This window comes from Triticum dicoccoides, chromosome 7A (assembly GCF_002162155.2).
Source record: "Triticum dicoccoides isolate Atlit2015 ecotype Zavitan chromosome 7A, WEW_v2.0, whole genome shotgun sequence".
Taxonomy (NCBI): domain Eukaryota; kingdom Viridiplantae; phylum Streptophyta; class Magnoliopsida; order Poales; family Poaceae; genus Triticum; species Triticum dicoccoides.
In genome coordinates this window covers 595743786-595760129 of record NC_041392.1, presented here as the reverse complement: position 1 = coordinate 595760129, position 16344 = coordinate 595743786, and the positions used below count along the sequence as shown (strand labels likewise).

General features: G+C 45.6%; 1 protein-coding gene and 1 long non-coding RNA gene across 2 annotated transcripts in view; both read right to left on the bottom strand.

Moving 5' to 3' along the window:
- Positions 1 to 6117: 6117 nt before the first annotated feature.
- On the bottom strand, positions 6118 to 6806 carry LOC119331398. The gene is made up of 3 exons (XR_005160498.1): positions 6646 to 6806; positions 6489 to 6561; positions 6118 to 6410 (listed from the first exon to the last, which is right to left on the bottom strand). It is a non-coding gene; the product is annotated as an uncharacterized LOC119331398 (long non-coding RNA).
- An 8318-nt stretch (positions 6807 to 15124) lies between these two features.
- The window catches only part of LOC119333681, a 13238-nt gene continuing 12018 nt past the window's right edge, over positions 15125 to 16344 (bottom strand). The window contains exons 2-3 of the mRNA XM_037606498.1: positions 15946 to 16292; positions 15125 to 15660 (exon numbers count right to left, since the gene is read on the bottom strand). Coding sequence (XP_037462395.1) covers positions 15624 to 15660; positions 15946 to 16292 — 384 coding nt within the window. The 3' untranslated portion in view covers positions 15125 to 15623. The remainder of the gene's footprint in view (positions 15661 to 15945; positions 16293 to 16344) is intronic.

The following is a 16344-nucleotide window of genomic DNA, read 5'->3' as shown; positions in this document are numbered from 1 at the left end:
GTATAGATTTTCTACGATTTTCCGGGCCGAAAACCCCTAAAATACTGCCCGGACGTGACGCAAATTGCGTTCGTTGTCGGATTTCGTTCATTTGGCCGTGGGGTGCCCGGGTGGGGCCCCACACGCGCTACCAAAAGTTGGGTGCATTCCGTGAAACCGCTCAGGTACTTGCTGTGGAAGGGGGTGGTTGCGGTATGGCCAGAGGGGACCCTCGGTCGCACGTCTCCGTTCGCATCCGCCAAACGTGCCCAATTTTTTTTCACGGCCCACAGTGACCATGCAGGGCACGCACGCAAAAATTTGCCGCGTTTCGAGTCCGTATGGATTTTCTACGATTTTTCAGGCCGAAAACCCCTAAAATTTTGTCACGTCTCGCGTTTCCAGAAAATTCATAAATGTTAATGAATTTAGAACTATTTCAGATAATGTTAATGAATTTAAAAATTCTCGGATTCATAAATGTTAATGAATTTAAAAATATTTCAGAAAATGTTAATTAATGAATTAAAATATCTCACCTTTTTGATTATTTTTTAATTTGTTAAATTTTTTATTTCTTAATTTTCATTTTTTTCATCCACCGGGCTTTACTATATGCATATATTTTAACAACATCTGAACATTTCTAAAACACTTTATAAACATTTAGAAACACTTTTGACTTTTTATTCAGTTTTCTTTTATATTTTATGTGTTTTCACGCTTTTTTTGCTACAATTTTTAGATAATTGCATACCTTATTTTGTGCTATGTATATTCGATGGAAATTTTTTAAATATATTGTGAACATTTTTATGCATGGGTCAGAAAATTTTCAAATTTTTGTCAAAATAAGTGTTTAATATTTTGCTAATTTTTTGAACAAACTTTGAAGATAAATTAAAACAACATTCGAACAAACTTGATTGAACATAGATATATTTTACATAGTCCATTAAACACTACGGAAACGAAACGAGTTCATCCGAACATAAACGATTCATAGTTCATACTTAGAACATTAAAAAAACAACTACTCCTCCTCGTCGTCGCTACCCAGCAGATCGATGACCGCACCATCACCGCCGCCGCCGCCGTCGTCGTCGTCGTCGTTGACCTGGGCTAGCCGCTCCCAGTCGATGTCGTCTTCGTCCGACGACTCTGCCGCCTCCGCCTGCAGGATCACCGGCGGAATCGCCGCCGCCGCCTGGATCGCTGCCGCCTGCTCGGCGGCCTCCCTCGCAGCCGCCGCCGCCTCTGCAGCCGCCGCCCGCAGGGCGACGAGGTAACCCGGCGTATCGTCGGGATCGCCGTCCTCCCGAAGAACCAACTGCTCCGGCAGCAGTTCCACCTCCGGCGGGGCGGGGGGATCGGCGATCGCCGACGCAGGTGGTGGAGGGGCCCGACGGCCGCGTGCTTCTGGACGGGGGCGCGGGACGAGGTCTGCCGTGCTGCCGGACTCCGCGAGCCGGCACGCGCGAATGACGGCGGCGTAGTCTTTGCCGTCCCAGAATGCGTGATGGCCGGCGATGTTGTTGCAGCCGCCGGTCCGCTTCTCCTCCGCGGTGGCACCGGGCCCGCGCCTCGGGTAGCCGTCCTTGTCGAGCTTCCAGTCATGCGGCAGACGGCAACCCGGCAGCACGAGGAGCCCAAACCGGTACAGCTCCTCTGTCTCCGATGTGCTCAGGCTCGATGGCCACGCGCTCGGTCCGTCGCCGCCGCCGGTGCCGGAACTGCTGCCGCGGTGGAACGACATCTCGCCGGCGAGCTTTTTAGAGGTGGATGTGACGATGGGTCGGGGGAAGGAATGGTGTGAGCGGCGACGGGCGGACGGGGGTGGTTTTTATAGGGCAGACGGCGGGGGCGGCGGGCGGACGGGCAGTAATGGCGACGGGCGGGTGGGTCGACGGCATTGATGCGCACGGGATACGACGGGGCGGCAGGCGGCGGGACGGCAGTCGAGGGCGGCGTTGCGGCAGTCGAGGGGACGGACGAGACGGGACGGCGGGGCCGCTATCCACGCGCCACGACGCGTTTTCCGCGGGCGACGCATCGCGGATTGACCACCGACGCTGTTTGACCACCGACGGGTGCGTACGTACGTCGCCCCACTGTACAAAAATACGCCATCCTTGCGCGAGTGTAAAAAAAGCCGTCGCCCCACTGTACAAAAGTACGCCGTCTTTGCGCGAGTGTAAAAAAAAGCCGTCGCCTCGCGCGCGGGTACGTCGCGGGAGCTGGGATGGGGGGAAAGTGATGGGGAATGACCATCCTACTCTTTTTTAAGTTTTTACATGAAAGGGTATAAGACGATCTGAACCGTTGGTGTGTCTAGGGGGGTTGTACCGAAGAAGAAGTGAAATTCGAAAACAATGATTCAACTGAACCCAAAAAATGAACTAATTACATACGGTTTTGCTAATTTACAGTCGAGTGATTTACAATTGGTTTGCATTCAAATTTTTGGCCGTTTGATCTCGTGCCGAGGTCCGCGCTGGGTGCTGGCTTTTTTGGACGTTTTTCTATGTGTCTGTTACCGGGCGCGCTTTCGTTTCCCAGCCAACCCGTTACTGCCTATCTCTTGGCTCTCTGTCTTTTTTTTATTCTTGCCCTTTCTCATTTCTTCGCAAGAGTTAAAGATGAGAGAGGGAGGCAGTTCTTGGCGATTTCCTCGTCATCCATGGTGATTCCGATCTCCTCATCCTCCTCTTCTTTCAGATTGATTTCCGCTCCAGTGTCGTGTGATTTCAGTTCGTTATCCGGGTCTTCTCCCTTTCCTCGTTGAATTTCTTCTAGATCTTCTGGTTTGATTCGATTCCCTTGTGTTTGATGTAGATGTGGGTATATGTGTAGTCTTAGTGGTGGATTTTCCTGGCGATTTTTTCCTGCTACTACAATGTTATAGTGATAGGTGCATGGATGAAACGGTGGATCTAATTCCCCTGTTGATTTTGTTTCTGCTAGCCTGGGCGTTTGATTTCGCTGACCTTTTTTGTTGTTAGATGTTGGGGTGTGCGTTCTTAGGTAGTAGTTGCATCGAAGTTACGGCAACTTCATAACTGTAATTTCATTTTAATTACAGTGTAATTTCCTCTGAAATTACAGAGTAGTGACACTGTAATTTCTAGAGGTAACCACAGTGCAATTTTTGCTGTAACTTCTATGATTTTTAGTTTACAGTCACTGCAATTACAATCTAATTCCAGGTTATTACAGTGCTTTTGTCAGTGTATTTTCAGGTTAATTACACTAGATCACAATGAAGTTTCAATGCAATTAAAGTATTTGGGGGGGGAGGGGGTGTTGCCTATGTTGTATCTGCAAGCATTTTAGAACCTTTTTCTTTGTGGGTTGTCTTTGTTTGGTAGTATTTGTATCCATTTTATAAACTTTTTTTTGTATGTTTTGGGTAGTGTTGCATCTAAGTTGACAGCTGCTTCAAGATTGTAATTTCATTTTAACTACAGTGTAATTTCCTCTCAACTTACAGAGTAAGCATATTGTAATTGTAGTGTTCTTACAGTGTACTTGTAATCACAGTGTAATTACGGTGTAATTTTCAGGGTAATTACACTGTAAATCACACTGCTATTTTACTATAATTACAGTGCAAATTCTCTATAATTTACGATGTTTCTACCTTTGTGTCAGAAACTTTGCTGTGCACAGGAACAGGAATTTCTGCTTGTCTAGTAATTTCAGCAACTTGATAATAGTAATTTCAGTATTGTTTTGCTATTGTAAATTTTAGCTTCTTTTGCCCTGGTGCTTTTGAAACAAAACTGACCAATTTCTTTGATTTTTCACTAGAGTGGTCTGTGCAATACACTCTGTTAAATGGAAAGAATTTGCGATCTCTGCTTTTCATTCCTGTGATTTTACAGGTTCTAGATCTCAAAGAAATGCACTAGGCATGAGCAAAGACATTGGAATTGAAGGACTTTCAGCCTGTGGATCGTCTCTTGTATGATCTTCCATGGTTCTCCCCCAATTAGTTGTTGCGGCTTTGGTATTCGTCTTTTCCCCAATTGGAATTGAAGGATTTCTGACTCCATGGTTCCTTGTTGGTGTTTGTCTTTGCCCTTTCTTTTTATTTCTCATTTCCTCCATGTAAGTAATTTAATTTCTGCCTTCTTTTTTGGTGTTTGTCTTTACCATTTCTTTTTTTATTTCTCATTTACAATATATACATTTTTCTTCATATTACTCTTTCTAGTTGCAGCTGTACTTCCCCATAACCGTTCGAAAACATTGGTTTTGTTTCTTTGTTTGTTTGAAGGGAAGAGCCTTTGCTTTTCTTGATCCATCTTTTAATGATCATTCTGAATTTCACTTGCAGTTTAGTGATCTGCTAGTACATTTTTAATCAATTTGCTTCTAAATTTGTTTCCCTTTTGAAGGCACTGTGTTGTTATCTTTTAAGATTTATCTCTGGTATTTTCTTTTATTCGAACGGATTACACACTTTATAGGATTCTGTGATGCTTTTATTACTCCCATGTTGGTATCTTATTTTTTTTGTTTTCTTCCTTTATTCATGTGAAACCAGGCTCACAATTGTGGTGTCTTTACATTCAAGATTATGAAAGTATGGACTGCAAGGACTCAAGTTGTTAACCATTTTTCAAGCGCTGACATTCCGAACTTAAGGACAGAAGTATGCTAATGATAGTTTTTCTGCGAGTTCAACAGGGTGGATAAGTTCTAGACTTCTTGTTACTGATTTCTTTGATGATGTAAGCACTTCTATCTTTTATACTTCAAATTTACAGTAAAGAGGTTCATGATTTCCAGTCTTTTTTTAGTTGTACTTTTGGCTTCAGGTTGCCTAATTTACTGTGCTCGTCTACATCATTCACTGTCTCTTGTACTATGTATTTTCAGCTTTTTGGCTCAGTGTTAATTGCTTCCCTTTGTGCTGTATATCTTAATGATTGGTCTAATTCTTGTTTGATCCTTTCTTTCAGACTGTGAATTAACAATGATGGAGAAGAAGGCTTTTTTGCATTAGAGAGATGTTAAACTGCTCACACTATGGATAGCGCAGTGTGTATGTTGGTTCAATGTGTGGTCATCTGTATGATAGGCAGTGTGTATGTTGGTTCAGTTGTGTCTATAATCCGTAGATGGCACGAGGTACTATACTTGCAAGGTTTTCTTACTGTAATTTCAAAGTTTTACACCTGCTTGTCATAGAATGCAAATGGGTCCAGTCCAACCCGCGTACATACATACCAACTCATGACTCAGCGCTGCAAATGGGTGTCTTTGAGACTCGACAAGTTCCGGTCATAATGTCACTATAATAATCACACAATATGAGTGCAAATTATGCGTAAATACACTGTAATTGTAGAAGTTCCAGTGCTAATTTGACTGTAAGTTTTGTGTATCTAGTCTTTAACTTTTAAGATATCACTGTGAGTAGACTACAAGTTACCAGCAGACTCTAATGGCAGTCTACTTATCACTGTGTTTTTCTCCCAAAAGATTGTAAGTAGGATGTACGTTGATGCAAGACCTACAGAGGATACGTTGATGGATCAGTAGGCTTTTGTTGCGATAGTTGTAGCTCACATATGTTTGAAACCGAGTCTAGTTCCAACCCGATTAGGATTGGCCTTTCTCCTGATGACATACACACAACGGAGATGCACAAAAAAGAGACACACAAATACATACAAGTGTCGTTCTTTATTGGTTGGAAAACTTGACTGATGTCCAATTGATTTTCAGTCAAACGTCAAATATACACTCCCATTACATAATAAATCTGTAATATACTCTAAAAGCAAACAAGACCAATATTATAGGCAGCCAATCTGTACTCTCCTTGCCACTTGCAATACCAAGCTGCAGCTTGTTTTTTAAGAAAAACATCACAGAAATAGGATTCTGAATTTCTGACTAACCTCCTTTAATTTTTTTTCCAACTATGTTTGCTAATTATTTTAACCAAGACGAGCCCTAGCAACTAAGTCTACCTAAGTCAGATCATTCACAAATGCAGGTACGTCAATTCCACAATCAACGTAACCTATCCTATTACACCCGCAAAAAAAATGTAACCTATCCTATTCAAATCCACAATATCAAAGAATTGGATCAAACACGCAGGAAAGGAAGAAACAGATGAAATTGGTGATCTTTAACAATCGAGACTGCTCCTATAGTAACGACAATAGTTCACAGATAAAAGGAAATCACCGAACCATGTGAGGCACCTTCAGGTCTGCTACACCGGGAACATGAATAGATCTGGAGGTTTCGGTGACTTGTGCGCTCTGGTAGGGAGGCGGCGGTCGATTCCAGTTACTTGTGGTGGAGAGCTCGCTCGCGGGGCTCTTGTTATACAGAAATTAAGCCAAGGAAATATCCAGAATTGTTTTGCAACTATGGATCCACAGTGCACTCAATTGATCTTGAACTAGCTAAAATGAGGTCGTACAAAATTGTGTTAACTGGATAGATCGGTAAGAAATCGGGAATCGACCGTTCGTGCAAATTACCTAGTCTGGGCGGAATCAAAAGCAGCCATGGATAACTTGTGGAAGTATGGCTCGGCGACCTTGACCTTCATCCCTGCAACGCAATCAAGCAGATCTAGCAGGGTGAAAAGAGGATAGAAGGCATACCAAGAGAAGAAGAGTGAGGAACATGCAGAACCTGCGCCGGAGCCGGACGTTGAGGGCATGGCGGCATAGCAGGTGCCAGGATCTGTTGCAGCGTCGGAGAGAGTAGAGTGGGGCGTTGGCGTCGACGGAATTGGAACGGGCGGGGAGGAGTGCGACCTCACGCCCATCAGGTGGTTTCGCTCCGTTGGTAAATTTACATCGGTAAGGCCAATTCCACCGCGCGATCTTAAACGGACGTTCGTTTTGTCCTGTTTTTTGTTCCTTTAGGTAGGGATTTGAGATCGTGTCCGGGCCTGTTCTAGAATGCGGTGGTTGGTCGTGCGTCCATCGCGCGGACGCATCTTTTTGCCCCATCCTGTCCGCGTCTATTTTAAAAAAAGGGACGTTTCAAATGCCAAGCCCCAGTTCACGACCCCAGTTCATCACGCCGGCAACAAAACCAGCGGCCTACACGACCATCGCCGGCAACACAGCCAGCGGCCGGCAACATAGCCAGCCTCCAAAATGAATAGTTGTCCTCGTCGGCAACACAGCCAGCGGCCGGCAACACAGCCGGCCTCCAAAGTGAATGTTTTTTCGCCGGCACACTGCCAGCGGCCCAGCGGGCGGGCGGCACCCATGCCAGCCTCCAAAAAGAACGGCCACGCCGATCGGACGACCTAGTTCAGGCCTTCGGCGTCGAGCATCTCCTTCTGCTTGGCCTCGAACCAGGCCATCGTCTTGTCGCTCATCTTCGACAAGTTCACGCTCATGATCGCAAGGGCCACCTCCTTCGCTTTGGTGGCAGCATTGGTGGCCTCGATGTCAAGCTGCCTCTGCCTGACCTTGACGTTGTCGGCCTCGATGTCGAGCTGCCTTTGCCGGGCCGCCTCCTCCATGTCTATCTTCCTCTTCTTGGCCGCCTCCTCCATCTCAAGCTTCTGTCTTTGGAGGTCTAGGTATTGCTTCATTTGCTCGTCCTTGCTTTGCCGCTTCTTCTCGTCCCTCACATCCTTATGTGACATCATGCCATGCAAAGTCTCATGCAAGGCCATGGTTGAGGCGTCACGTATGTCGTCCACCTTGGAGTTGGTCTTGCCCCTCGGCCTCTTCAACGCCTCGCCATCCCCACCTCCGGTGAACTTGGCCGTTTTCTTGCCTCTCTTCCTTTGAAGTTCATGGTAGTGATCCTTAAACTTAGGGCAATTGTTGATGAGCGTCCAACAATGCGTAAGAGTGAATGGCTTGTCATTGTGCCGGGCCTTGAATGCCTCCAAAGATTGAAATGCCTACACCACATGATCAACAACAAGTGAACATGCAAACATATACACGGCCGAAGTATCATGGCCGTAGCAAGGAAAGGGCTAGAAAGAGAAGAGCATACCATGTCCCCAACGCCGAGACCACTCACGGGCCGTGCTTCAACGCTCTCAAATGCGGCACAATACTTGTTGCACTCTTGGCTAATCTCCATCCAACATTGACAAATCAACTTGTCCTCATTTTGTGTATATGAACCGGTGCAAATGCTCTTCGCTTCTTTTGTGCTTCTGCTCTTTGGGTGAGCTCGTCTATGAACAATAGAGCGCCACTAATATCAACATCATTGGCTTCATCTTCATCTTCACCTTCGACATAGATGTCGTCGTCTTCATGCCACGAATCATCATGGTCGTAGTCAGCACGGTCGTCGGCCTCCTCATCGGGCACGTACTGGGCGCGGCCATCCTGACTGTGGGTCTCCTCGGGGTCGTAGGCACGGCCATGCCCACCCTGGAAGATCACGTCCTCCATGTACTGGTTGTAGAAGGGGTCGTCCACCGTCGGCGTTGAGGTTGGCATTCCGTCAAACAACACGCGGGGGGCCGGCATGGTGCCCGTGAACGGTGCACGTGCCTGCTTTCTTTGCATCTCGACGGACGGCCGCCCGCCGCTGCTGGACCCAGGCGTGATGTTGAGGTCGATGACGGCCGCGGGGCGTGGTGTGGACGGCGCGAACAAGCCCACGTCCGGCGACGCCGAGAAACGGGTCTGGCCGTCGTGCCTGGGCGGAGGAAAGACGGGCAACATGGGCGCGGCGCGCGACGTCGGCGACTGGCAGTGCTTAGGCCGGGCGACCGACAAGCCTGTGCTCGCCAGGCCGACGGCCGCTGCATGGAACCCCGCCGGACGGCCCATGCCAAGCATGAGGATGGCGTGCGCTTTATTGACGAGGTCCTCCTTCTCGTCGGCAGCGGCCTTGCGCCACGCGGCCTCCAGCTCCTCGCGCTGGGCGGCGAACTTGGCCGCGGCGGCATTGATCTTGACGGCCGCTCTCCGTTCCCTCCTCTTCGCCGATTCCGCGTCCAACTTGGCGATCTCCTCTGGCGTGCACTCCGACCGCGGCTTCCTTGGCGCCTTCTTCTTCACCTTTGCGGTCGGGTCGACGGCCAGGCCACCGGAACTCGGCGGGGCGTCGGCCATGGACGGGGGAGAGAGGGGGCGGCGGGAGGGACGTGGGAGGGTTTGGGGGAAATGGCTCCAAATGAGCGTGGGGGGGTGTTGGTTTCTCCCACCGACAGGCGGGCCAGGGGAGGACAAGCGCACGCGTCCCGCCCGTCCGCGCGTTGTCCGTTTCACTCCAATACCGGCGCAACTTTGGGCCGGGGATGGGTCGAAAGCGGACACAAAGCGGACAAAAGTTCGTTTGCGCCCGCACGCTGGGCCGTCTTGTTTGTCCCTTTTACCCCAAATGGACGGGGGCGGACAGGATAGGGTCGCGCGGTGGAGTTGGCCTAAGAAGATAATTTTACAGTGGCTCACAGCCGTGGTTGAGGCTGACTGGCTCATTCGATGGACCAGGGTGAGGAATAGCTTATTTTTCACCCTGGGTGTCTAATAGAATATATATATATATATATATATATATATATATATATATATATATATATATTACATTTTCTTTATTTTTATTTTTTGTTCTTTCTTTCTTTTTCTGTTTTCTTTTTAATATTTCCAAACGCACGAACTTATTTTAATACACGTTGAATATTTTCCGTGTACACATTGAATGGTTAAAATTTATTCGAAAATATTCAACGTGTATCTAAAAACCACATTGAACATTTTTTATATAGGTTCAAAAATTTTGAGATACATGTTAAACATTATCCAAATACACGTTGAACATTTTTTTTTAATACTTGTTGAACGCTTTTCAAATGTGTGTTTAAATTTTTTATAGACACATTGAACTTTTTTGTAAATTTCATTAACATTTTATGTAAAACTTGCAAACATTTCTTAAGTCGTTATGAACATATTTGTTAATGGCGCAAAAAATTCTTAAATGTTATGATTTAGAAAACAGTGTGAACAAAATTTCGCAGTGTGCGAATCTTTTTAAAACATAACGAACATATTTGTTAAACTTAGGACTATTTTTAAATGCGATGACCATTTTCTTGAATGACGCAAACAACTTTTATAAATTACATGATTTTCATGTATATTCTTGACCACTTTCAAAGGATATATTGAACATACTTTTAAGAATTTCATTTTTTTTCAATGGTACGAACATTTTTAAAAATATGGATTAGAAATTTTTTCCCTTCATGAATTGCGCACAACTTTTCACAAAATTAAGTAAAATGCTTTTGAAATTTCTATATATCTATAATATTTTAGAAATATAAAACAGTAAAAAAACAGAGTAGAAAAGGAAACAAAACTAACTAACAAGTTACTCCCTTCAATCCAAAACAAGCTTCGCAGATTCAAAGTAGGTTTAGTTTAACCTTAGTTTAAAACTAAGACACTTATTATGGATTGAGAGATGTAGTATAATAGGCAGACATATTGTATCCTCTCCTTAAGATGAGAGGAGAGGGCACTGACTAAAAGCGAGACAAGCAACCTGTAGCATCGCAGAGCTATATCATGCTTATAGCAATAATAGCATAGCCTGCGCGGCGGCACGCCGCGCCTCGTCGGTACATTGTGTCCATATGTATATTACTTCTATTGTTTATAGTGAAACTCAATTTAAACAAGAGAGCTAGATAGTTGAGATTGCAATCATAAAAGGAGAAGTTTGAAAGCAATACATTTTTTATCACGGTTAATGTTGAATTTTGTATATGTGTTATCTTTGTCTCGTATTGTAAATTCAACCATAAAATAAAAAAATTACGTGTACAAGTTTGCAATGAGAAAAAGGTAAGGCATGCATAAAAGCAAACTGAGGAGGATACATTAACTGTTAGCGTGAGTGATACATCTTACAAAGTGGAGAACACATGCTGACACTTTCTTAGTAAGAGTATAAGACTAAACACATTACATTTAGTTGTGTCTTATATGATTCCAGCGAGGCCTCCTGCAGGATTGGTGCCTATGATGAAGTGATATAGAGCTTTTCAAATTGTTGCATACAATTGGTGGGTTAGAACCTGTGTATGAGATTATTGGATCTTTCACTTTGTGAGATGCCGGTGAAATTTGTTGCATATCTTTGTTAGGATCTTAGTCTATATTGCGAATTCATTTTATTAGGCATTTATCTTCCGATAGGCTATGTTGAATTGCAATGGTTGGTGTGTGTGCATTGGAAACAAGTTTCTCTTTATGACTTCAAATGCATAATAGTTATGGTCATTGATAATGATGCTATAGTGAGAAAAACCTAGAGCCTCTCATGATCGAAGGTGGCGGGAAGCATGCCTGGCAGAAAAGAGTTTTTAGTGTAGGGCCATTGTCCTATCACGTGCCTAGAGACCGAAGCAACCCTGCAGGCTCCGCTTGATATTGACCGGCGGGATAGAGGACACGGTGGAGAACATGTCGTACTCCCATAAGAGATGGAAGAGGCTAGGAGATGGGGGAATTGCTTCTTATTTCCAATTTAGATAATTGGATTTGCACCGAAGGAAACCAGAAATGTCATATACCATGAAAAATCTAGGATAGAGAAGCTATATCCTATTCATCGGTACTAATCATGGATACTTCATTTTTTTATAAGATCGGGTGGCTCGTTGGAGCGCCCATTGGGGCCATGTCCCTTTTGCGGATACATTGACTGCGCGCCTAGTAGATTGCGTAGAGAACACAATTAATATCCACCTCCCAACCAGCAGGACCACGTCTACCATCAGCAGGCATCCAACCAGAATGCGGCCGACCTGAAGGATGCCTTGCAACAAATTTGTACTAAGCTCAAAATACTTATTTTGGGACGGCAACTGACCTAAAGCAAAAAAAGGTAAATCCAATACGACTCTGCTAATAACATATGCAACGCTAACCATAATCCACCACGCGTCAACACCATTATTTACCCACACATGCGAGCGTTAAAAAAGGAAACAAACCAGGGACGGCATAAAAGTAGAGAAAATATCTCTTAGTACAGATGAGACATAGATAACATATACTTTCTCCGTCCCAAAATAAGTATTTTGAGCTTAGTACAAATTTGTTATAGAGCCAGTACAAAGTTCCCCGTAAAAAAATAGTACAAAGTTGTGACATTTATTCTGGGGCGGGGGAGTATTAGAAAAAGAAAGAAAAGAAAAGAAGCCCCCCACACACGAAACGAACCGAAGGAGAAATATCTCAATAGAAAGAAAAATAATAGTAATACAAAAATGCCAACGGTAATCGCGTGCACGTAGTCACATCGGCCGCCGTGAAGGTAATCATATCCTTCCAAAATTCGCGCTGGTGATTGCATGCACTAATCAGCGGCCAAACCGGAAACAAACAGGTACGAGACCACCACACAAGAAAAGGCAGTTTGATCTAACGAAGCAAATCCGAGGATAAATCACCATGTCCACCCAATAGCAAGCCCATAAAATTCGCTGGTAAATCCAAGGAAATCGCAAATAAAAAAAGAGAAAAAGAAGCCCTTGCAGGGATAGAGAAGTACTAATACATGAAGAAAGAAATTAATCACCCCAAAAAAAGAAGAAGGAAATTAATTGGGACCGTGCTTGTCTTTTTTTTTTTGCGGGGTGAAAACATGCATTACTCAATCAAGAAGTCATTACAATCGAGAGAAACAATCTCCATCACCTCATCCGGACCAGCCCCTAGCCAGGTCATGGTCCTACCTTGCAATCTAGCAAACGAAGCTAATGCATCACTAGCCTTATTTTGGGTCCTAGCAATATGAATAATATAAGATTGTGGAAGAGACAATAGGTACTTAATTTCCTTCACAATTGAGGCGTAAATAGAGCGGTCGACGTCTTCACATGAAATCAAGGTCACCGCCTCGAGAGAATCCATTTCCACCACTATAGGAAGATCACTGCGTTGGAGTGCCAATGAGACCCCTTCCATGCATGCACAGAGCTCCGTCTCTAAGGCATCTCTACAGGAATACAGGACCCTGCATGCCGAGACATTAACAGCCCCTCGATGGTCACGTAAGATCATTCCAGCCCCGGCATTACCAGCCATACTGAAGGACCCATCAGTATTTAGCTTAATCCACCCCAGCTCCGGGGGCCTCCATCTTTTCTCCTCTGGTGCACTAATGACTCCTTCAGCTGGCGCCAGTTTTTCATATACAATTGGAGATTTGCCTTTTGCTGGATCTGCTCGTGGGTAAAGCTTAATTCCAATCAGGGAATCAACGTAGCTTCGCAAGAAACGAATAGAGGCCTCCATAGATGGTGCAGGCTTGCAGTGCACCACTTCATTCCGGACAAACCAACTCCTCCAAAATATCATCAAAACCATCATTGGCCCCACATCATTCAACGGCTCTAGAACATGAAGCAGCCACTCCTTCCCATTATGCTCTATAGATTCTATCTCCGGGATCATCCATACCTTAGCCATAGCGAGATACAAGTCTCGACCAAACTGGCAGTTGACGAAGGGGTGAAAGTTATCTTCTTCCTCCCTCCCACAAACTGGACACCTGCTCCCAACCTCGAGCCCGATTTTGTGTTTCCTCTGCCAAGTAGGGAGTGAGTTAGTAGCTAATCTCCAAGCAAAGTTGCGCACTGATGGCGGCGCCCAGCTTTTCCAAATAAAGTCCCAACACTTCCGCTGACCGGACGGTGATGAACTGGAGGATACATCTGTCGCCCGGTGTGCTTCCTCAAAGGCCAGAGTGTAGGCCGATTTAACAGTGAACACACCATGTTTACCTGGTCCCCATGCTATCACATCTTCCTCCAGCCTCGGAGATGCTCTGATCTTCGCGATCTCTTGTACATCCGCATTGACAAAATATTCATTCAACAGCTCATAGTTTCAGGAACCGTTCTGATTTAACAGGTCCGAAACAAATCGAATATGACACCTTCCCTATAGGGAGATCGGTTTATAAGAATAAGGCCTCGGTATCCAGTTATCCCTCCAAACACGTATGCTCCTGCCATTACCCATTCTCCATACTAGCCCCTTCTTCAATAGATCCAGGCCATAACTGATAGCTTGCCATGACGACGACGCGTTACCCGTGAAAACTGTATCATCTAACCTGCCCAGTGGGTAATACCTCGCTTTCAAGACTTGGGCGCACAAACTATCTGGTCTAGTTAGAAGTCTCCACGCCTGTCGCGCTAACAAAGCTTGATTGAACATCCGAAAGTCATGGAACCTCACTCCTCCCTTCGGCTTGGGTTGCATCAAATGATCCCATCCTCGCCAATGCACTCTTCTTTTGCCTTCCGCCGAGCCCCAGTAGAAATTTCTTACCATACGAGTAAGATCATCACACACTGAGAAAGGCACTTTGAAGACTCCCATTATGCATGTAGGCAGCGCCTGGGCTACGGACTTGATCAACACCTCACGTCCCGGTTGGGCCAACTGACCATCCCCCCACTGCAACAGTCGTTTTGTCAGCCTAGTTTGCAGGTTCTGGAAACGCCCTTTCGACATCCCCCCCTTCGGTGTTGGCAATTCCAAGTACTTATCCTCAAAAGAATGGCTAGTAACCTGTAACGCTGCTCTTACCTCATCCTGGACTACTCCAGGGCATGCATCCCCAAAGAGTAATGAGCACTTATCATAATTAAGGCTCTGTCCTGTAGCAGCACCGTATGCATCCAAAATTGCTTTAACCTTCTCTGCCTGGATTTTAGAAGCCTCAAAAAACAAAAGTGTATCATCCGCGAATAGTAAGTGTGATATACCCGGGGCACCTCTACACACTCTCACTGGAGTAATATCTCCCGAATCCACATTCTTCCTTAGTAGAGCCGAATAGTAAGTGTGATATACCCGGGGCACCTCTACACACTCTCACTGGGACCGTGCTTGTCGGTGTATCCGTGTATGCATGTCGTGTCGAACTTTGGATTCTGTTCAAACAGGCACATTGGGTCGTCAATCTAAAGCGCATGAATCTAGAATTCAACCATACCGATTATGCATCCATTATTTATAGCAAGCATCCACTAATTCCATCCTCATCACTGAGTATAATCCAAATAAGACGACACTGGATCAAATTATGTAGAACACGAGTTAGGAAAAAGATATGTAGAACATTTCAAAACTGAAAATGAATAGCTCAGAGATGCGTTGGTGACCAGGCACCACGTACAGCCATCCCAACTGATCAGAGTCGTCACCGATGGTGGCCAATAGGTGGACGTGTCCAGATCAAAGTCGTTGTCGAATTGATCAGTGGTTTCATGGTCCATGCATCCTGCCCGGAGCAGTGCCACTGGGAGGGGCGTATGCAAGGCAGTGAGTGCAAGGTCACGCACCGGACCGGACCTCCAGCGATGGCACAGTAGCAATTGCGCCGTTGTGTGCCTGTGGATTTGAAAACTCCAGGCTTCTTGATCTCGGTTAATACGTACTATTACGTTAACAGCCAAACCGCAAAAAAAAACAGGCAGCTCTCTATTCTCTCGTTGTCTTTGCTTGTCTTCTGCTCTTAAAATCTTCCTCGATCCTTTGCACGAACCCTGCACGCAACAACACAGAGCGCCCGTTGCAGCTGCCCTTTGCCTTCAATTCCGGCGCTGCGTCATGCATGCCAGATTTCAAATAACAAGATAAGCTAATTGGTCATAATTTGCAATGGCACCTATCATTTAAACACAATCTGCATAGGAAAATTGAAAAAATTGTTAGAGCAAAACAAACCATCACAGGGAAGTGCAGTTTGAATCTCATCTGCAAATGGAAATAGGCCAGGCAAATAAAATTGAATTAACTGAGAAAAGTAAGTACTACTACGACATATAGTAATGAAAGGAGAAAGAGGAGGCGTCAGCTAAGTCTATAGCTATAAACATAAACATTAGGTCTCCATGAACAAAGACGCAGGCACAACAAAATAAAAGGAGACAGGAATGGAAGGAAGGAGATGAACTTTTACTACACGTACCTGTGGAAGGAAGACAGTAGCTGTAGCAGCATGGAAACATGTGAGAGGAACACCGGCGCGTCGGCAGCGCTTGTTCCTTCAGGCCGTTGACGGAGGCAGAGCGCCGGTGTCCGTGGGCAGCAAAGCACGCACATGGTGAAGGTGCGGCGACGCGTGGAGTGCTGGCGGCTCACGCGGGGGCTCAGGCAGCGGCAGCACGCCCCAGCAGTCAATGTTGTAAAGCGTGGAGAAGATATTGGTCGACCTGCAGGCGACGCCGTCGTGCAGTATGCCAGCAGCTCCCCGGCGACAACTTTTATCGGTGGAGCAGCTAGACGGTGTAGTCGGCTCCTCCGCGGTGATGGCTGCTACTCCTTCGCCATAGATGCCCGACGGCGGCCCTGGCGTTACTCTCGAACG